At 53.5% G+C, this 20,726-nt stretch overlaps 7 protein-coding genes across 7 annotated transcripts; 4 read left to right on the top strand and 3 right to left on the bottom strand.

Annotated features, from left to right (window-relative positions):
• Positions 1-182: 182 nt before the first annotated feature.
• Positions 183-1,511, top strand: POSPLADRAFT_1138431 (hypothetical protein; the record flags this gene model as incomplete). Its single annotated transcript, XM_024484908.1, has 6 exons — positions 183-331; positions 394-539; positions 597-904; positions 956-1,215; positions 1,271-1,332; positions 1,387-1,511. The coding sequence occupies 6 exons, from the start codon at positions 183-185 to the stop codon at positions 1,509-1,511; spliced, it is 1,050 nt and encodes a 349-aa protein (XP_024341112.1).
• A 779-nt stretch (positions 1,512-2,290) lies between these two features.
• Positions 2,291-4,808, top strand: POSPLADRAFT_1054931 (hypothetical protein; the record flags this gene model as incomplete). The annotated part of the gene is made up of 2 exons (XM_024480574.1): positions 2,291-2,384; positions 2,434-4,808. 2 exons carry the CDS (start codon positions 2,291-2,293, stop codon positions 4,806-4,808), a joined length of 2,469 nt encoding a protein of 822 aa, XP_024341111.1.
• Positions 4,809-5,005: 197 nt separating this feature from the next.
• Positions 5,006-5,958, bottom strand: POSPLADRAFT_1179993 (hypothetical protein; the record flags this gene model as incomplete). The annotated part of the gene is made up of 4 exons (XM_024488718.1): positions 5,006-5,057; positions 5,110-5,449; positions 5,517-5,735; positions 5,787-5,958. The coding sequence occupies 3 exons, from the start codon at positions 5,956-5,958 to the stop codon at positions 5,169-5,171; spliced, it is 672 nt and encodes a 223-aa protein (XP_024341110.1). The 3' UTR covers positions 5,006-5,057; positions 5,110-5,168.
• Positions 5,959-6,458: 500 nt separating this feature from the next.
• POSPLADRAFT_1138582 (hypothetical protein) lies at positions 6,459-8,833 on the top strand (the record flags this gene model as incomplete). The annotated part of the gene is made up of 3 exons (XM_024484924.1): positions 6,459-7,644; positions 7,701-8,052; positions 8,113-8,833. The coding sequence occupies 3 exons, from the start codon at positions 6,459-6,461 to the stop codon at positions 8,831-8,833; spliced, it is 2,259 nt and encodes a 752-aa protein (XP_024341109.1).
• Positions 8,834-8,849: 16 nt separating this feature from the next.
• Positions 8,850-11,518, bottom strand: POSPLADRAFT_1073859 (hypothetical protein). The gene is made up of 8 exons (XM_024482647.1): positions 10,828-11,518; positions 10,461-10,767; positions 10,190-10,410; positions 9,992-10,134; positions 9,870-9,941; positions 9,478-9,814; positions 9,309-9,421; positions 8,850-9,255 (listed from the first exon to the last, which is right to left on the bottom strand). The coding sequence occupies exons 1-8, from the start codon at positions 11,452-11,454 to the stop codon at positions 8,913-8,915; spliced, it is 2,163 nt and encodes a 720-aa protein (XP_024341108.1). The 5' UTR covers positions 11,455-11,518; the 3' UTR covers positions 8,850-8,912.
• A 1,166-nt stretch (positions 11,519-12,684) lies between these two features.
• On the bottom strand, positions 12,685-14,195 carry POSPLADRAFT_1179987 (hypothetical protein). Its single transcript, XM_024488717.1, has 3 exons — positions 14,004-14,195; positions 13,682-13,937; positions 12,685-13,626 (listed from the first exon to the last, which is right to left on the bottom strand). The coding sequence occupies exons 2-3, from the start codon at positions 13,929-13,931 to the stop codon at positions 12,812-12,814; spliced, it is 1,065 nt and encodes a 354-aa protein (XP_024341107.1). The 5' UTR covers positions 13,932-13,937; positions 14,004-14,195; the 3' UTR covers positions 12,685-12,811.
• Positions 14,196-14,453: 258 nt separating this feature from the next.
• Positions 14,454-20,054, top strand: POSPLADRAFT_1045400 (glycoside hydrolase family 13 protein; the record flags this gene model as incomplete). Its single annotated transcript, XM_024478745.1, has 14 exons — positions 14,454-14,702; positions 14,856-15,001; positions 15,053-15,639; positions 15,693-16,281; positions 16,331-16,833; positions 16,893-17,299; positions 17,359-17,455; positions 17,508-18,048; positions 18,106-18,573; positions 18,631-19,145; positions 19,197-19,283; positions 19,335-19,657; positions 19,719-19,799; positions 19,848-20,054. The coding sequence occupies 14 exons, from the start codon at positions 14,454-14,456 to the stop codon at positions 20,052-20,054; spliced, it is 4,800 nt and encodes a 1,599-aa protein (XP_024341106.1).
• Between the last annotated feature and the right edge of the window lie 672 nt (positions 20,055-20,726).

The raw sequence follows: 20,726 nt of genomic DNA, 5'->3' as shown, positions 1-20,726 counted from the left end.
AGATTTAGAATCAGCTAGTATTACATAACTTTATACGGCATCATTGACCGCAAACTACGTGCTAGCCAGACGGGCGTTGGGAACCTAGGCAGGTACAGAGTTGACATGGCCAGTGCTGGTGGCTATTCATGCACAAAGCATAAGATGCTGCGGCCCCTCGTACAACCTGACCATTAACCACCATGTCCCTCCCACAAATCCAGAAAGCCTGGCGTGCGACCGCCAAAGGCGAACCGTCCAAGGTCTTGCGCCTCGACGACAATGTGCCTGTACCCAAGTTAAATCGCGGAGAGGTTCTCATTAAAGTGCAAGCTGCAGCTCTGAATCCGGTGTACGTCGCAGTCTGCTCAAATGCTCATGACGTGTGTTCACGTGCTCATATATGATGCCCAGGGCTTACAAGGTTATCATGAAGCTGATCCCTAATTTCATATTAAAGAAACCGTACATTCCGGAGCACGACCTCGCGGGCATTGTCGTCGATGCCAACGACACAGAGTTCCAGGACGGGGACGAAGTGTTTGGTTTCATCCCAGTCTGTGCGTCCCCGCCCCATCAACAGGTGGCTGTCAAGTTGCTGATACATCATCACACAGCGGCTGCTGTCAAAGAGCGCAAGGGGGCCCTCGCTCAGTATGCCTCCATCTCAGCTTCCCATATTGTGCGTCGGCCTGTGAATGTCACGCCGACGCAGGCTGCTGGCATCCCCCTCGCGGCCATGACCGCCTACCAAGCCCTCTTCGATGTCGCACACCTCAAGCCCGAGCAGCACGTCTTCATCAACGGCGGGAGCACCGCCGTTGGTGGGTTCGCTATTCAAATTGCGAAGTCGATCGGCTGCAAGGTTGTCGCGAGCGCCTCGGGAAAGAATGAAAGCTATGTTCGTTCACTCGGCGCTGACGAGGTGAGTGTCGCTTTACACCACAATGTCGCTCCGCTGGAACGCTTGCGGCAGTTCGTCGACTACACAACGGGCCCTCTACATGCGACGCTTGCTGCAAATCCTCCGTCGCAGAAGTACCATGTCTTTTTAGAGACGGTGGGCCTGCTCGAGACCTCCTTGTACACTTCCAGTGAGGCGTATCTCGCGCCTGGGGGAATATTCGTGTCCACCGGCCCTCAGCCAAAGGGCTTCGACATAGCTGGACTCAGCAGGCTCGCGTGGAAGATATTCCTGCAGCCCCGCTGGCTAGGTGGGACCAAGCGGACTTGGAAGTAAGCTGCTATCTTGACATCCCCTATTTTGGGCTGGCCGATAATGCTCGTTCAGGTTGATACAAGTCGACAACAAACACGAGGATCTTGTGAAGGTGGCTGAGCAAGTCGCTGATGGTAAGGTGTCCTTACTGTTAGATGGCTCCCGCTGACCCCTGCGGGCAATTGCAGGCAAAATCAAGCCGCTCGTGGACTCGGTATATAACTTCGACGATGCCCTGAAGGCCTACGAACGCATTATGACTGGCCGCGCAACAGGGAAGGTAGTTGTCAAGGTGGACTTAGAGACAGAATGAGTCCTCGTGGTAGGGGTAAGTGAATGATCAAGTATCAGACGCTATCCCACCAGTGTCCATTCCAATTCCGATACGCTTGTTGTATGACATTGTACATCCTCTGTAATTGTTACGATCACGTTGATATAGTCCAGGTCACCGGCGGGGTCACTTGTTTATTTATTTAAATTTTATATTCAGTTTTATATCTTTTTATACCCACTTGGTAGTGTCGCCCTATGTTGGATAGTACAGGCGTTTGCAGGCGGGGTCACTGTTGTAAGGATATATGCATGACCTTGGTTTTCTGCGGAATTCCTTTGGCCGAGCGAAAATAATATCCTCTAGTATTACTTGCGGCCACAACTTCTGCTGATGATATGCGCGGAACACAAAGGTGCTTGTGATTCCTCCAGCTGTGGGTCTTTTAATATTCCAAGCTACAGCAATTTCGTGATGCAGGTGTACCATATGTTGATAGCTTAGGGCATCGGCTTGGTCCCAGACATCGAACGTAGATATACTATCGTTGGCCTGCTTGTTAGGCTATGTCGCATACCACACTGTAAGGGCATTACGCGTTGGAAAGTCTCGGTCGAAACCATATGTGCCCACGTGATCGTGTCGCGTCGCGCCTCTGTCAGTTTTGGCAGCGGCTGGCAATCGGGGCACTCATCTAGTCGACTTTTCCTGCCAGCCTCTTTACCATGCAAGAAACGCACACCTCTTTCACACTTCTGACTCCTGACAAAGTTAGGTCTTGGTCGACTAGCGCATACTACTAGCTTCAGAAATTCACAATGTCTCACATGCCGCGGAGGAGCAGACGAGAAGACGACCCGAAAATGATTGGTCTGTGGAAGGTCGGACGGACAATCGGGAAGGGGAGCTCAGGTATGTCAGACAGCTCGAAGACAAGGCGCTATGCTCACGCTGTATACAGGTCGCGTCAGAATCGCGCGCCATACCAAGACCGGCCAGTATGCTGCGGTGAAGATCGTCTCTAAGAACGCGCTCCTCAGTTCAAGAATGTCTTTGCACAGCCTTGGAGACGAAGCTGAGAGGATACTGCACAGTATTGAGCGGGAGATTGTCATCATGAAGCTCATCGAACACCCGAACATCATGCGCCTCTACGACGTCTGGGAAACATCTACAGAGCTGTACCTCATCTTGGAGTACGTCGAGGGCGGTGAGCTCTTTGACTACCTGTGCAACAAGGGTCGACTCTCGACTTCCGAGGCCCTCGGCTACTTCCAGCAGATCATCACTGCAGTGCACTACTGTCATCGCTTCAATATTGCTCATCGAGACCTGAAGCCCGAAAACTTGCTGCTCGACCGGAACAAGAACATCAAGGTGGCAGATTTCGGAATGGCGGCATGGCAGAACAAAAGTGACCTTCTGCAGACCGCCTGTGGAAGCCCACACTACGCCGCACCTGAAGTCATCATGGGACGCGCATATAACGGATCTTCTTCCGACATCTGGTCTTGTGGCATCATTCTCTATGCTCTGCTTGCTGGGCGCCTGCCATTTGACGACGAGGATCTGCCCACACTGCTCGAGAAGGTGAAACTCGGAAAATATACCATGCCGTCAGATATCGATTCCCGTGCAAAGGATCTCATCTCCAAGATGCTTCAAAAGGACGTTTCGAAACGGATCACCATGCAAGGGATCCTTCAGCATCCATTTTATACCTCACAGAAGCCTAAGAAGATGGACTATGATACTCCGAATCTGGATGTCATCGCTCGGCCTCTTGCAAGCAAGGAAGACATAGACCCAGATATCCTCGCCAACGTACGGACACTCTGGCACGGCGTACCTGACGACGAGATCATCGACAGCCTGACTAACGACGAACAAACCTGGGAAAAGGGCGTGTATCACCTGCTTGTTCGCTACCGCGAGAATCACTTGGAGAACTTTGAGGAAGAGGAAGAGCAGCTGGCGGCAAGGCGCTCTCAACGGCGTTGCAAGAAGGACGACGGCCGGGCAGAACAACCGCAGTCTCTCCCACCTCGTACAGGACCGCCCACTCCGCGTCGCGCCGCAAGAGCGTCAGAGACGGTGGAGTCAATGAACTTGGCACCAGGTCTGTGCCAAATGCGCCAGCTCTCTTTCCTCGGATCGAGCCTTGCGATCTCAAGTCAAACAACGCCGACCGCACGGGTAGATACTCACCGTCCCCAAGCATCAACTTCTGCGGCATCCTCTCTAGCTGTTCCCACCGCTCGTTCCCCAGCAACTCCACGAGCTACCAGCCCAATTGCCCTCCAGGTGCCTGAGATTCAAGACGAGCGGATCCAGCAGTTCTTCCACCAGATCGTTGAGCATTTGCAAGTGATGCAAGCCGCGGGAAGTCCGCAACCTCCACATGGATTACACGACTCGTTGATGTCTCCCCTGAATACTGCTGCCCCTCCTCCGACTCCGCTAACGATGGATCCGCGCAGCCCGCGTGACGGAAGGCAGCTCCCCGGCAGACGACAAGACATGTCCATTTCGACTGACACATTCGCCACAGAGGATTCGGTATGCACGAACGGAACTACCCGGCCGCTGCGCATTCGGCCGCGTACACCCCAGCGGGGGCATGCTGAAGAGGACAAGGAGAACACTGGCCATCTTCCGCGACTGACCATCAAGACTGACTTCGACGGCGCATACACGAAGTCTCCCACGCGGAAACCGTTCACGCAGAGCGCCCACGTCGACAGACGAGTGCAGATCATCGAGCCACTCACTGTCGAGCGCGCACGGCTAAAGAAGCGGCGCCACCTCGCGGCTTCACCAGCTTCCCCCGCCTCTGCACTCTCCGACAGCTCGTTCGCGCTGCCCTCGACGCCGAAGCGACGCTGGTTCCCGCAGCTTTTCAAGTTCAGACCCACCACGTACCACCTACTCTCGGTAGAGGAGTCGCATCGCACCCTGGAGGCGTGTCACCAGCTGCTCGAAGCTATAGGCGTGTCCGTCGCACTTGCACACGCACCATCCTCTGACCCGAACAGCCCTGTTCACAGCAGCGAGACGATGACGCTCAAGTGCTGGCTAGACGATGGCAAAGGCATCAAGGGTGCGCGTTTCCGTGTGGAGATCCAAAAGCCCAGCGGGATTCAGATGATGGCGGGATACTCCGTGCTCCTGAGCTTGGTGCTGGAAAGGGGTGCTGCAACAACTATGAAACTGGTTTACAACCGGCTGAGGAGAGAGTGGAACTTGGATTCGGCGCTGACGTCATCGCCGATGGCGAGCCGCTCTCCCATGCTAGATGACGACGAAAGATTCGTGGAGGTGGTCTATGCTCAGTGAAGACCGGCTTCTGCACGGAGCTGTCTCATAGAGGGGAGGTTGTAGCGTTCGCCCGCTGATCGTGGCGCACAGTTGCAAGCCATATAAATGCTTCGGGACACAACGGACATTGTCGCTAATAGATCCCATGGTTAGGTCCTTTGTACCAATAGAGCAAGAATTTATGATCACAATCCCCATGTCGAATGCACCTTCGGAAAAGCCTTTAGATGTCAATATTACAACAAAGCTTGTGTTACATTACAAAATCTGGTGAGGACGTGAGTGGGATAGATGTGCGGGTGTATCAATCCATTCTGACCATCTGTATTGTGCACTGCAGACATGCGGCAGTTAACCAGGCAAATCTGAAGACGCCAGCTACGAAGTTCCGTCCATAGTCATAATAGTCGATGCAAAACGTGACAGCGGCTCCATGAGCAAGGGTGCATCGTCGGTATCCATTTCTTGATCTTTCAGTTCTACGTTTGTCTGATTGCTCTGAACGAGTGACGGATGTTGGCCTGGTCGCGAGATAACGACAAGACTTGGTGCATCGCCGGCTATGCGGATGAAACGAAGCTGCTGTATAAAGGCAACCTCTTTTTGGTCCCAGCGCCGGAATAGTTCCACGTTCGGGGGGTCTGTCAAGTCAACAACCTCTACCGGAAAGAACACTTGTTAGGACCTAAGACCAGCATGTAGCGTGCCTTCTCGCTCGACGCTCACCTAACCCCGTGCGATACTCTTCCGCTTCTCGCAGCTTGATTTCTTCTAGCTTCTGCTCTTTGACACTTTTTGGTCTTCCCTTTCTTCGTGCATTTTTCTCTTCTTCGATTTCAGAGTCGAAGCGGGTCATCCAAATGTCTCTGACGATGAGATGGAGCTCTTCGAGCGAAAGTACGCCTTCGGGAGGCAACGCCTTGTAGAAAAAGGAGTATATATCGGCTGATATCGTGCTGAGAACTTTGTAAAATGAAATGTTCCTTTGCATCATACCTTGCGAGCGTCGCTTCCCAACACGAGCTCTTGCGAGGTCGGTCAACTTATCCTTCCGGTGTTGCACTCTTGCTAGTTGCCCCGCTTTACGAGATTGCGGATGGAACAGTTTTTCTTTCTTCTGAGCGGTCGACTTCTTTGAAGCTTTGGCAGCCGCTTTTGGAGGGGCCATATTGTATGCGAATAGGAGAGGATGAAGATTAGGAAAACGGTCTGCGCTCATAAGCGCTTGCCTGTTGCATATGATCGAACAGATGGAACGCCGAATTGGGAAGGTGTTGTTGTTCGCGTTCAACTCCGCCGGCGACCTTCCTCTGGATACACTCCAACTCTGCTCAAGCCTGAGTCGCACGCTGTTTCTCAGGAGATTATGTACTTTTGACGCATATCAGGCATTCGGAGAAGCACTTCGCCAACAGCTTGGTAGTATCGCAATTAGAAGGAATGGGCAACCTGCTATACAAGTTTTGGCCAAGAGTGGTACTCGTGGGTTTTGGGATCATTCTACTCCAGCTGGTTCACCATGCAGACACGCACTCTGTCAATGCACAAATACCCAGTCATGCAGAACTATCTCTCCGGCTTGGATCGGACGGTTTGCTCAATAGTACTCGTCTGAAGAACCCTGCGCGGATGCCTTTTTTGTTATCTGGTCTGGATGATAATCCTCATATGAGCGAACTTCTTCCATCGCATTCGGCACGCATAACTGCCGTCCTGCCAGTCACACCTTTGTCAATATCCTCCCTCAATGCGGAAATATCCTCAATCCTTGAACACTCGACATATCTCGATCAAGTGGTTCTTCTGACTCCGCCTACGCTCTTATTGCAAGCGAAGCAGAGTATTCGCACTTTCTTGGGGACTTGGGGAACCTCAGGTCATGTGGAACTTACAGTCAGTCCTTGGTTGACGGGGACCCAAGACGTAGCGTCACTACGAGCCGCACGTCAAACCACGTCCGACTTCGTACTTTTCTTGGATGATTCTGGCCTGCAGCAAACGGAATACCATATACGAGAAGCGTTGCTACTTCTTGAACCGTTTTCGACCACAGTGCCTATTGGCCCGTACGGTTTCTCGGATGGTCAAAGCCTGACTTGCATATCTTCTTCAGAGATGCCACAACCTGCAACATTCCTGATACCCCCATTTGTCATGCCGTCTACTCTGTTCCCCTCGGATGATCTAAAAGAGGAGACCATCTTCGGGATCTGGCGCGCACTTGGGGAAAGCATCGCTACGCCTCAACGGGACTCAATTGGCGGCTTTGTCATCGGGCCCAACAATGTATCCGCGCCTTGGTGCCGTTCTAACAAGGCGGGCTCTATTATCGAAACCACAGAAGGATACAGCTTCAATATTGTCCTTGATCCTACGGAGCAAAGATCTGACCAAGATGCGACGAATGAGACATGTGATGCAGATTCCGACTTTCTTCGGCCTGCCCTCGGATCCTTCTTGCTGGTGTTTTCTACTTTGACAGACCTCCATAACTTCTCTCCGGCTGCCTGCCGACTTCAACGCGATGGTCACAATGTACATGTTCTTCTCTATGACGAGGGTCTCTGTTCTCCCCCACAGACGAGTGCAGATACAAAAAGTCTCGTTCTGGCATCCTGCAAGTTGGAATACAGCGTGTTGCCTGTAGGCTCTGAAACCGAGGTACCTACCAGTCTTGAGGAATGGATCCAGTGCCACTCCTTGAGCGCAGACGTAATCCTCACTACTCTCAGTGAAGAGGAGCGGTTTTATCTGCACATGCGTAGCGAGAATGGATCCACAGTCATACATATACCTTCGTCTGACTTGCCATTCTGCGACTGGATGGGATCATTGACGCTGCAGGAATACAAGAGTAAGTCACATACCCCCACCGTTACTGTGAAGAACCGATTCAGTGTCATTCAACAGGTTGGCATTTACCTCACGTTGATATTTCTGTTATCACGAACGACCGGCCTCGTTCGCTCTCCCGCCTTCTTGCGTCACTATCAACTGCGCGTTACTTCGGCGACTCGATTGACTTGCGTGTAAACATCGAGCAGACGGCAGATCTGGAGACCCTAAAGATGGTGGACGCATTTGAATGGACACACGGACGCATGTTTCTGCACCGGCGGGTGATTCATGGTGGGCTCCTGACCGCAGTCGTAGAGTCTTGGTACCCGCGCTCGAACCATTCTTATGGCCTGATACTCGAGGACGATGTAGAGCTTTCGCCACTGTTTTACGCATGGGTGAAACTTGCATTACTTCGATATCGGTGAGCATATGCGCTCTGATTGTCCCGCGTGTGCTAGATTTTTGACGTCATCGTGCACAGATACGGACGGCGCGATGATGTATCGCCCAGATTGTTCGGCATCAGTCTCTACCAGCAGAAGAATCTTGAGCTGCGTCCCGAGGGGCGCCATCCATTCAACGCGCGCAACACTTTTTCGGCAGCGGGTTTCGTAAACCCACACACACCCTATCTTTCGCAGATTCCGTGCAGCTGGGGCGCGGTGTACTTCCCGGAGCATTGGCGCGAGTTCCATTCCTACTTGTCCTTCCGACTCTCCGAGTACGCGTGGGATGTGGACCAGATCGTCGTCCCCGGCGTGCGCTCTAACAAGTGGACGCGGTCATGGAAGAAATACTTCATCGAGCTCGTATACCTCCGTGGCTACGTCATGCTCTATCCAAACTATGCGGACTATGTGTCGCTGTCGACAAACCATCTCGAGGTTGGCTCGCATGTGAAGGACGTACCAAGCGAGGTCTATCTCCGGAAGAAGAAGCTGTTTCTACTGCCACTGATGCAACTGCCTGAGGATAAGGCGTTTGCCGGAACCGGCTTGCTAGACCTTCCTGATGCTCGCCTGCCTCAATGGTCCGATTTACCTTCCCTCGATCTCTTAGGATTGTCAGCAGGAGAAGACGAACTGATGGAGCGAGGGAAAGTACGCAGAGCAGAGCTCACAGACTGCGCATATGCAGTCCACATTGACCATGACATCCGCGATCTTTTATGCCTCTATGACCAGTCATCCGAATTTGTGTAGTATTGATTGTCATGATACGTAGCTCTACTTCATAGCATTAGTCGAAAGCACAGGTGTCCGGACGCGTGCCCCTCTACAATTACACAGCGATTTGTGAGCTATCCAGGCCAAGTGCGTGCAAAAAGATATTGACGTTCGCCAGGCGCGACCTCCTCTCTTCTTCGTCAGCGACCCACCCCTTGTTCACGCTTGTGACATTTTCCAAGACGAGCTCGCGCAGACTAGTCACCAAAATCTGCTGCTGCTCTGCTGAGGCGTGGAGTGCCATGGTGGCCAGATATTGCCACACGGGGTGGTCGATGACATCCGCATTAGGGACATTAGAGTGAGGAATGCCCAGCGTCCTGCTGATACGGACCGAAGGGAAAAGATGCAGGAAGTCGTGCGCAAGGAAGTTGAACAAATTGTCGAACACTGATTGCCTGAACCACTTGTTAAGAGTGCTCTCATGATTGACTCAATGATCCAATCTCACCATTGATCGGTATCCTCTGGCGGAGGCAGCTCGGATACTTCCGTAGCTGTCGCCATATTTTGTTTGATGACCTCGACCCGACTGATGAAGAGAGTCAGCAAGGCAAGTCCGGGCTGTGAAGGTGCTTGTGATGAGTATCATGTCATGGTGTTTGCAGTCAAACGCGTACTTTTGTGCAAGCCACTCCTGCAACGTGGTTCCTCTCGAACAACAAACCGAGCAGACCGCTAACTATCCGTAGCTCAGCTTTGGCAACCACAGGGAGGATGCTCTGAATGATGCTCTGCATGAATGCCTGCGTCTGTGCATCCACTTCGTGATACTCTTCGGACTCCTTGAGAGTATCAAGCACATGTGCTTTCACAATCACGTCCGCTTGAGAGAAACACGCGACGAGAAGAGTGAGTGTAACAAGCGTTTGGTGGTCGTCCAGGTAGCGTGCAGCTCGCGGGAGTAGCCTCTTGCCTTTGATAGGCATGAGCAGGGAAATGAATGGATGAGGGACACTGGACAAATATAAGACGTGTGCCAAGGATCAAGACTAGTCCATTTGGTACTGACCTCGTCTCCAATGGCGCTGTCACGCGTAGACCCAACCATAGTCGTTGGACGTGAGCTTCGTACTCGACTTCCCTGCATATCACTTAGAAGATGAGATGAGATACCGCTCGGAGCGAACTTACCATGCGAGAAAATCTTCCTCTTCCTCCGGAGGTGGTTGATCCCGTCGCATCTGTTCTAGGTCGAGTACGAGATCATACAGGCGCTCCAAAATAACGAGGCTCTCGCGGTGAGTAAGCGGGTCCTGGCGGTCATGCTCATGTGTCTACGGATAGCTCATTGTATCAGCTAATTTGAGCCAGGGCTCATCGTAAGCTTACGTGTGCGGCGCTGCCGAGTGTCTCGCGACCAATCTTTGCAGCTTCCTTCGCCGCCCCCGTGGCCTCATGGTGAATGGCGTCTGCTTTAGATATATGACCATGGGCAGGGACTGGAGAGGGCGTGGGCGATGACCCTGAATCCACCTGGAGAAGCTGCCTTGGGGCGGCTTTGTAGCTCCGCCCGGAAGTCTTACCCAGCGCGCCTTGAAGGTTGTTGAGTGCTACGAAGAGAAAATGAGCTCATAGTCACCAATGCAGATAAGAATCGCACAGATCTTCTCCTTCTCCCTCATGCGAGCATTGTTCACGATCCGCTCGACCTGCGCCTCCATGCGCTGCATTGCACTTTGGCGGCGACCAGGGCCTTTCTGACCAAGGCCCAGCCCGACGCCCCCACCAGAGCCGAACTTCAGCACGCGATCGTCCTGCGTCTGTACACCCAGGCGAGAGCGAAGTATCGCACCGTACACTTGAGCGTAGAAGTCGTCCGCATACGGGTCTGGAGTGACAAGCTGTGACACCTGAATGCGCGTGATAAAGTCTTTATCGGACTGCGTCATTAAGTCGTTGTACCGCGACTGAGAGGCAACCGATCCGATGAGTTCATGTAAAGACACAATGAGCCGCGCCAGACCCACCATATGTGCTATCTTGGCGTGTTTCCTGCGTCTCTTTTCCTCCATTCGCTCAGCCTCCATAATCTTTTTCATCGCTTCGGCGCGCAAAATCTCTTGCATCTCGCGTTCCTCCCGTGCATCACGCTCTGCTTGCGGCGTCCCAGTTTGCATACTGTTTATGAACTCCGCCTGCGCCATCTCAGCCAATAGGCGCTGCTGCATCTGGATGTCCTGTGGGAGATACGTCATGTTCTGTCCAAAGGGCGCATCTGCGGCAGGCGATTGTCGGCCGAGATGTCGCGATGTGCGGTCAGACAGCGCAGGACTAAGCCCGCCAGATACATGACGCTGGTGATGCAAGAGCTGTCCGTGCAAATGGCCCGCAGACGGCGACGCAGTTTGTAACTGCTGCTGCTGCTGTTGCTGTTGCTGTTGCTGCTGTAAGCGGATCTGGCGCTGGCGCTCCAGCTCTTCCAGCCGAAGCTGCTCCTGAAGCTGTAGGAGCTGCTGCTGCTGTTGACGTTCACGCTGCTCCTGTAGCTCGAGGAGCTGTCGTTGCTGTTGCTGCTGCTGCTGCAGGTGGATCAGGTGGATCTGATGCTGCTGCTGTTGCTGATGGAATCGCGGCGACTGTGAGTGAGGATGCATGCGAGGTGGCGGCGTCGCGGTATGTTGGGGCGTCCCTTGACGCGGGATCTGGCCACGAAGCTGGGTCTCGCGTAGCTGTGCCTCCCGCAGGAGCTGAGCCTCAAGCAGCTGGGCATCGCGCGCCTCGCGTATCTGTGCTTCCCGAATTTGCGCTTCTCGGATTTGTGCCTCTCGAGTCTGCACCTCCCGGATCTGTGCCTCGCGAATCTGTGCCTCCATACTTTGAGCCTCACGGAGCTGGTTCTCCCTTAGCTGTGCGTCTCGGAGTTGGGCCTCGCGGAGCTGGAGCTGCGTCTGTTGGAGGGAAGGAGGCGGCTGAAGCTGCTGTTGTTGCTGCTGATGCTGAGCGGCAGCAGCAGCGCGCATCTCTGCCTCGATTTCCTCTACAGTTCGCACACCCTTGTGGAGATTACCGCCGAGACTGAGGACGCCGGTGGATCTCTGAGGAGGCGCATCATTGCTGCCTTGTCCAAAGGGCGAGAACTTCGGCGTGCCTGATTGCGCGGTACGACTGCCGCCATTCATGCGCGGAAGCACAGAGAACGGGGACTTGTCCTCCCAGACGGACTCGAGCGAATGCGCGGGGCGAGCTGCATGAGGAGCATAAGACGCGCGCGAGGAGAAAGGCGACGATGATCATACACGGTGCGCTGGGCTGGGCAGCCTGAGTGCTCTGCTGTGGCCTCAGCTCGGCTCCATGAACGGATGCCCTGGAGTGCTGCTCTCGCAGAGCAGACTGGGATGATGCGGAGGTCGCAGTCGCCGGCAGCGCGGTGTTGGAAAAGTCAAAGTCCTTGCCTGCTTGGCCGTTAGATGGCCGTATCCCAGCTCACGATGCAGCCCAGCACAACGCACCAACATTGCCCGCTCCGCCAAACGTCTCGTCGTTCAGTTCATCGCCACCTTCCAGTAGCTCGTCGCCGAGACCATCGTAACTCTCTTCGCCCCACGTATACACCGCGATGTCCTCCTTCTCCTGCCCTTCGCCCTTGCCGCCGTTCTCTAGGAACGCGCGCCTTTCGCGCTCGAGATCCAAGGGCTGCTGGAATCCGAAGAACGACATGCCTGGGGCATGGACACGCGCTGGAGTAGGTCAGAGCGATGGAAAGCCGAGATGTGTGACTTGAGTATGTATTTTGTCGTAGACTGGGTGTGGACGGTTATGTAATGGCGCTGCAAGGCGTCAAAGGACAGATCGATGATGACGGTTAAATATCCCGCCCTTAATATAAGCTTGATCCCGGGACCCGGGTCTATTGCAAACTATCTACAGCTATGTCGATATGTACAGTAAATCCCAGCCCAATTGAAGACAATAAGTTACATGCTGTTAACAGTCCAGCGTCAGATGGAAACCCTATATCCGCGCCACCGGACCAACGGAATTTCGCTGTGGTGGCGCGAGCGCGCTCATGATATGCTGGTGGCAGTTCCGAAGTCGTTCGCGCCGCGCAACGAACCATGAGCTCGCGTCATATGGGACCGCAAGGGGAACACCAATAAGGCCCCGGTCTTGTGCGGCGCGCACCGCATGCACGAGCGAGTCGACTTCCGCTTCCGAGTCGAGTTCGTCAAGGTTCTCGTAGCCGTCATCTGTCGTGCCCACAGTCGCTCCTGCCACTGCAGCGGCAGCGGCAGCTGCGGTGGCAGTCTTCTTACTCTTCTTTGCTGGCGCACCTGATCCCGCGCCACTTGTGCCCTTCTTGGGTGCATCTGCTCCGGCCGCTGCAGCGGCCTCCATCGCCTGCCGCTTCTTCTCTGCCTTCTCCCTCTCCTTCCGCTCCTTTCTCTCCGCTTTGCTTTCCTTCTTCACGGGCTCCACGAAATTCGGATTGTTGAGGCGGTTCCACTCTAACAGGAGCTCATCGTACGGCCTCGTGCGATTCTGGACAGCACGCTTCGCTCCCATCGAATGCGACTTGCACGTAAGTGAACGCGAGCATGGCAGACCCTTGTCGTTGATGACGCCACACTGCTTGTCGTAGTCAACGGGTCCCTTGAAGCGGCCCTTGGTCACCTTCGTGGCCGGCTTCTTCTTCTTGGGTGCGTTGGGATCGTCCGGGTTTGGTATCTCGTCCTCGGCCTTTCGCTTCTTGCCCTTGGTGTCTGCATCAGCAGCAGCTTTGCCTTTGGCAGGTTTCTTGTTACCTGCACGGATCTTGGCACAATTATCTAACCGATATTGAACACCGTCAGAAGCACGTATGAATTGCGAACAATGACTTACCAGCATGCTCAGCGACAGCACTCTTGAGCACTGGCTTGTTACACTCCCTGCACCTTACGATACCAATCTCCGGCCTAAGTGGCTCCGCGCCAAAAATCTTCATGTCACGAGCAGAGAGCCATAACGTAGGCGGAGATGGCGAGCGAGAAACGCTGTCGGGGGTCGGTGGGTCGATGGGCGCTGTGTCCCATGAAAAGGGCTGGGGCGGTTCGGGAGATGAGCTTGGTTTCAGTCTGACCGCCATAATCATTCAAGGCTAGACATGCGAATTATTCAGGTTATGTCAATTATAGTGTCTGTCCGACTTATGCGTTGCGATTACCCTGTCACAAGAAGACCAAGGACAAGTCGCAGTGAGTGTACTATAATGTGCACTGCTACGCTGACTCCGATAGTGCGGGCTCGTGAGGTGAATTGCGAGCAACTTGAGAATGACCAGTGACGAGCAAATAGTAGCCCTCGTCTAGCCAAGAGATTCTGTATGTGACGGCTAACTGCAAGCTTTCTAGTCAAGGCAATCAAAGTCACAGACACAGGACAAGGACGGCGATCGTGGTAAGCGGCACTAAGCGAGTCGTGCTAACCGTGTTACGTAATACTAGTGAGCTCTTTCCAAATGCGGGGGCGAGTGCGGGGTAGGCCGTTCATGTGACGTCAGTGCGGGACGCGCCTTGATTGGACCGTCGACGCGTGCAGGTCTCGATCAGTTCATATAAAGAAGGTCAGCGACGCGTCGCCCTCATCTTCCCCTCTTACTCGTCCCCTGCACACCATGTCCAAGAGTAATAGGAAGCCCAGGTCCACAATTAAGATCCCCAATGGCGGCAATATAATGCGCACGCCGAGCTCGAGCTCCACGTCGCCGACAACGCCTAAGACACCTAAGACACCGAAGACACCGAAGACACCTGCAGATGAAGGCATTGACTTCTTCGAAGCGGCGTTTAAGCAGGGGGAGAAACCAATCCAAGTGTATGAGCTCCAACTGGAGCCAGATGGCGGGCCGAGCAAAGAAAGAGCTGTTGAGTATCATTCTTCTTTGAACGCTGCGAAGGTTATCATTGCAAGCGCATTCGACTACTGATCATGGCCTGGTTCATGCGCATGATTCTAACATGATCCCCTTCTTTGATTCATATGCACCGTATGTTGAGATATTGACAATTTCACCTAGTATATGCGTCTACCTCCGGCCACGACCCCATATGTACTGCGTGTGTCCCTAGAAGCAGGAACGTCCGCGTCAAAGAACGGCGTCTTCAAGACGAACTTCCCTCTTGACGGTGGAACCTTTGCTCGCGACCGGTTCGCTGAGCGAAAGTATGTAAACATGCCGCTAGACCTACAACATAGACTGATACATTATCATAGATTGCCGACTGATTTCTCCAAGCCTATCCAGATCGATCTACCAATCTCCCATGCTGGAGCATTTGTGTACTGGGTCGAGTATGACGGCGCCGAGCCAGGCTCACGCGTGAAGGGCCGAGAGGGGTACTTTAACATCGACCCTATACTGCGTATCAAGGCTCGTTCGTCAATACTTTCCTCCAAGGGAACCATCTCGGAGAAGGGCGGAGCCGTAAAATCGGACTACGTGAACCTCCCGCTCGATGGTCTGTCCATCCTCACTTTGGTCTCCAAGTGGATGGGTCCCATGAGCGCTTGGAGAGAGTATCTTGCAGAAAGCAGCGCACGAGGATATACTATGATACACTGGACACCCCTCCAGGAGCGCGGCGAGAGTGACAGTCCATACTCTGTCCGCAATCAGCTGGCGTACGATCCCAGCATGTTTCCGGGCGGCAAGAAGGATCTGGGCTCAGACGGTGGCAAGTCGAAGCTCGAGGAGATGCTGAAGATCGCGAGGGACGAATACGGGCTTCTCAGCTTGACAGACGTGGTGCTTAATCACACCGCAAACGACAGCCCATGGTTGTTGGAGCATCCAGAAGCAGGCAGGTTTCACTGTTGACTGACCTTGATATTCGCTGACCAGAACGATATGTAGGCTATAGTCCGGTCAATACTCCGCACTTGACCCCGGCGCTAGAATTGGATGATGCGATGGTACAATTCTCTAGTACGCTCTCGTCGAGAGGGCTTCCGACCTCTGTCGCCTCTCAACAAGACGTTGATGCGCTCGCCGGTGGCTTCCAAGAGTATCTCAAAGAGCTGAATTTGTGGCAGTATTATGTTCTCAATGTTGATGCTGAGCGTGCATCGGTGAAGAGAGCCCTCGACGAAGGGAAGGTGGCTGTCTGGGATGGTCCGCCTATCGCTCACAAGGACGTCGCCGAGCTGGCGGAGATCATGCGTTCTTCGGGCAAGGTACACGGCTTGCGAAAACTCGAGAAGAAATTCGGCACGTTCGTCGACGGGCCCGTAGCCGTGGGCTTCGTGAAGGCAGCGTTTGTGGACCTAGGGGATGACTCTGACGCTCTTGCCGACGCCTGGGTCCGCGTGGTAGACGTCGTGAACGTACCACTGTATCAGGAATGGGAAGAGGATACGAAGGTCGCGCTGGACAACGTCAAGAATAGATTGAAGTATACGCGCCTAGATGAACATGGTCCCAGGCTTGGCCCTATTAGCGAGAAGTGAGCATCTTACTCCGCGTTCACTGCGCTTGGGCTAAGACGATATTAGGCTACCGCTGGTTGAGACCTACTTTACCCGAGTAAAGTCAAACGATCCTGCAAAATACTCATTGGCAAACAACGGATGGATCTGGAACGCGAACCCACTCGAGAACTTCGCACTCCCGCCTTCTAAGGCATATCTACGCCGCGAAGTAATTGTATGGGGCGATTGTGTTAAACTGCGTTACGGCGATGGACCTTCAGCAAACCCATGGCTTTGGGAACACATGACGCGCTATGTCACCTCGCTCGCGGGTACCTTCTCCGGGTTCAGGATCGATAACTGCCACTCTACCCCTCTGCACGTGGGCGTTGCGCTACTTGACTCCGCGCGGGTTGTCAATCCGGATCTGTACGTGTGCGCGGAGCTTTTCACCGGAAGTGAGGAGATGGACAAGGTGTTCGTGAGTCGCTTGGGGCTGAACAGCTTGGTCCGGGAAGCTGGCAACGCCTGGGACCCAAAGGAGTTCTCCAGACTGTTGTATCGTCATGGACTGGGGAAACCGCTCGGTAAATGCTCTGTGGCTATCTCGACATGAGCGCATATACTAACATAGGCGCTAAAACAGGTTCGATGGACAGTGCCTGCGTCACAAGCAAGGAAGAGCTCCCGCCCCCAACGGGCAAAGGTCCCACTCGTCCATGTGTAGTGATCCCTCACAATGGTTCTGCGCCCCATGCGCTCTTCTACGACCTCACTCACGACAATGAGACATACCTAGACAAAAGGAGTGCCGAGGATGCGCTGTCGACCGGGGCGCTGATCACGTTCTCGTACTGCGCTATTGGGTCGGTGAAGGGTTTCGATGATCTGTATCCAAAGCTATTGAATCTCGTCGGAGAGAAGAGAAAATACGAAGCGACAGGCCTGGGCGAACGGAGTGGTATTGCGAAAGCGAAGCGGCTACTGAACGCGTTGCATACGGAAATGGCATTGGGCGGTTTCGAGGAAGGACATGTGCACCAAGAGAATGACGTGAGTGCTGATGGTTGCTTGTACTGCATGGTGCTGATGCAAACATGTTTAATTCTTAGTATATCGTCATGCACCGAGTACAGCCGTCGTCGCAAAAAGGCTACCTGCTCGTTGCGCATACTGCCTTCTCAAAGGGTTCTAAGGACCGCGGCTGGAGTGCGCATCATTCTAAATAAACATCCCGGCGTACTGACGTTTTGGTTTACAGTCAATCCAATCAAGCTCCGTGGAACGAAGGCAAAATTTGTCTATGGCGCTCATATCGATATACCGTCGTATGATATTGACAAGAACCCGAACACCTTGCGGGGCCTTCCAGGCAAACTGGTAGAAATGCCTGAGGTAGTGGTATCCCAATCCCTAGATGCCGAAGGTCCCTACGCCGAAGTGATCGTCCCTGAATATTTCCCTCCTGGAAGTATCATGGTCTTTAAAACGCACTTGCACGATCTCGATCTTACTCTCGACACGTTCTGCGGCTCTGGGGCTGAGGAGGCATTTGGGGACCTGAACTTGGTGGATCTTAACGTAGTCCTACATCGAGCGGATGGAGAAGAACGCGATGCGACCGGTGGCGAGATCGGTACGTATGCAATACCTGGAGTGGGAAACCTTGTCTACTGTGGGCTGGAGGGATGGATGTATCCTCTTCGTCATATCATGCGATATAACGACCTTGGACATCCTCTATGCGGACACTTGCGAGAAGGCACCTGGGCATTGGATTATGTCTACTCGAGGTTGTCAAGGTAAGTGTCCGCACCGTATTCTACGAACATTGTCACTCATTCTGCCGACATCCCTAGGCAAGTCGGGACGTTTCCCCACCTGGAGAAGCCTGCACAGTGGTTTGCGGACAGATTTGGGAAGATAAAACAATGTGTTCCACCATTCTTGCGACCCAAGTACTTTGCGATCGTCATCTCCGAGGCGTACAAGGTGTCCCGACGGCTCGCCATCGAACAATGTTCAGAGTTCGTCTCAAGTGGACATTCATTCACGCAAGACCTTGCGCTATGCTCGATCCAGATGCATGGCATGGTCCAATCGGCGTCTTTGGATCCCGGAAGACCCACTCCTTCGTTGGCTGCCGGCCTCCCTCACTTTACCGCCGGGTGGGCGAGATGCTGGGGCCGGGATGTCTTCATTTCGCTACGCGGTCTCTTCTTGACGACCGGTAACTTTACTGGCGCCAAAGCTCACATTCTAGCGTTCGCATCCACTCTGAAGCACGGATTGATTCCCAACCTGCTTGATTCTGTCCGGAGCCCAAGGTACAACTAGGATGTCAATCGCTATCCTATCGCTGTATTGACTCTCGTGTGATGCAGATACAATTCTCGCGATTCACCTTGGTGGATGCTACAGAACATCCAGGACTATGTCCAGAGTGCGCCTGACGGTCTAGCATTGCTCTCAGAACCTGTCAAGCGACGGTTCCCCAAGGATGATACCTGGGTCCCGTGGGACGACCCTAAAGCATACTCGTATTCGAGCACCATATCCGAGATTATTCAAGAAATTCTGCAGCGCCACGCCGACGGGATCCACTTCCGTGAATACAACGCTGGTCCCAACTTGGATATGCAGATGAGCGATGAGGGTTTCAACATCGACATCCAGGTCGACTGGGAGACGGGAATCATCTTCGGTGGCAATCAGTACAATTGTGGCACGTGGATGGACAAGATGGGCGAATCTACCAAGGCGGGCACCAAGGGTCGCCCGGGCTCTCCACGAGACGGGGCTCCTGTCGAAATAATCGGTCTTCTGAAAAGTACTTTGCGATGGCTGGATCAGCTTTCCACTGCCGGGAAGTTCCCCTTCAAGGGCGTTGAGGCAGAAGGTGCGTTGAATGATGACGTCTCACGTGCGTTTTCTGACATAAGCATGCCAGTCGACGGCAAACGGCGTCTTGTCACATACAAGGAATGGGGAAACCTCTTGCAGACGTCATTTGAAGCATGCTACTACGTCCCTTCAGGTTCGTTCAAGCAATACTGTGCCATTCTGAGACTGAGTGTTGTTCCTACAGACCCCGCTGACGACGCCAAGTACAACGTGAATCCTAGCATTGTGAACCGTAGGGGAATCTACAAGGACGTCTACGGATCTGGCTCCGGGCGAGAATGGTCGGATTATCAATTTAGACCAAACTTCCCTATTGCGATGACTGTCGCTCCGGAGCTGTTTGACCCTGAGCATGCACTCCAGGCCCTGAAGCTTGCTGACGAGGTCCTGAAAGCGCCCCTAGGAATGAAGACCCTGGATCCCATTGATTTGCAGTATAGACCGTACTACGATAATTCCAACGACGGGACTGACCCGGCAATCGCCAAAGGACTGAACTATCACAACGTCAGTTTGAATGATCACCTAGCCACGCGTCTCATCCGTACTGACCACTGATGCTCTACAGGGTCCAGAATGGGGCTGGCCCTTGGGTTATTTCCTCCGTGCGTACCTGTACTTCGACTCGCGTGTGGGAGCAGGCAAAGAGGTATGGCTCGAATTTTATACGTGGTGCATAGTACTGACGCTGCATTAGGATATCACAAAAACCCTTCATCATCTCCACGGTAGCATCCTAACGACACGACGGCATGTGGTGAATGATCCGTGGGCTGGTCTACCGGAATTGACGAACAAGGACGGCGAGCTCTGCCCCGATTCGTGTAACACGCAAGCGTGGAGCGCAAGCACGATGCTCGACTTCCTCGAGGAAGTTCATAAATTGAGCAAGGCAGCTGCTTGAAGACGGACAGCGTGCCTCTCGAACACATCTGTAGCACTATTTCTTAGTCGTCTCCTGTTGTACGGACACCCTCACCTTGGCCTGTATTTCATCATGTACAAGGACAGTTGTTTCGATAGGATCTGTGACTCATACCCAGCATAAACACGCCTACAGCAATCAATATGTGAATTCTGGAACCGCCATATTACAGCCAATTTCATATCTTTAGGCCTACCCGGAAATTTTTGTCCGCAGGCAGGGTCGATGCGCAATTCGGAGTGAACGGTCCGGACCCTGAAGCCAGTTTTGCGGGCTGCGCAAGCACACACCTGGCGGGATTGTAAACGTGAGTGGAATGGGGCACTCTATTTTTCCTGCCTAGGTCCTCCAATATGTGAGGACCTCCTGCCTGGCGGTCAGCCGCTTGACAAGTTAGAACTGCACCGAAACATTCTCACTGGTCGGCGTGTAAGGTCAAGCAGAGGTAACGGCGTGTTACGAACACACATCCCCGGTGCTGCGGACAGCGTCCTCCGGTGAACAGCTCGGGAACTTCGCCGATTAGACTTGAATATAGGGATTTCGATAACATATGGGTTCCTGTTCACCTGCCACAAACGCATCAACTTGATGTCCCAACGATCGATCGTTGAATCGAGATCCTACGGCCGGGTGGCGTATCCACGATGA

The sequence above is a fragment of the Postia placenta genome (genome assembly GCF_002117355.1).
Source record: "Postia placenta MAD-698-R-SB12 unplaced genomic scaffold POSPLAscaffold_4, whole genome shotgun sequence".
NCBI lineage: Eukaryota > Fungi > Basidiomycota > Agaricomycetes > Polyporales > Adustoporiaceae > Rhodonia > Rhodonia placenta.
Note: the sequence above shows the minus strand (reverse complement) of the source record. Positions and strands in the feature narration are given on the sequence as shown.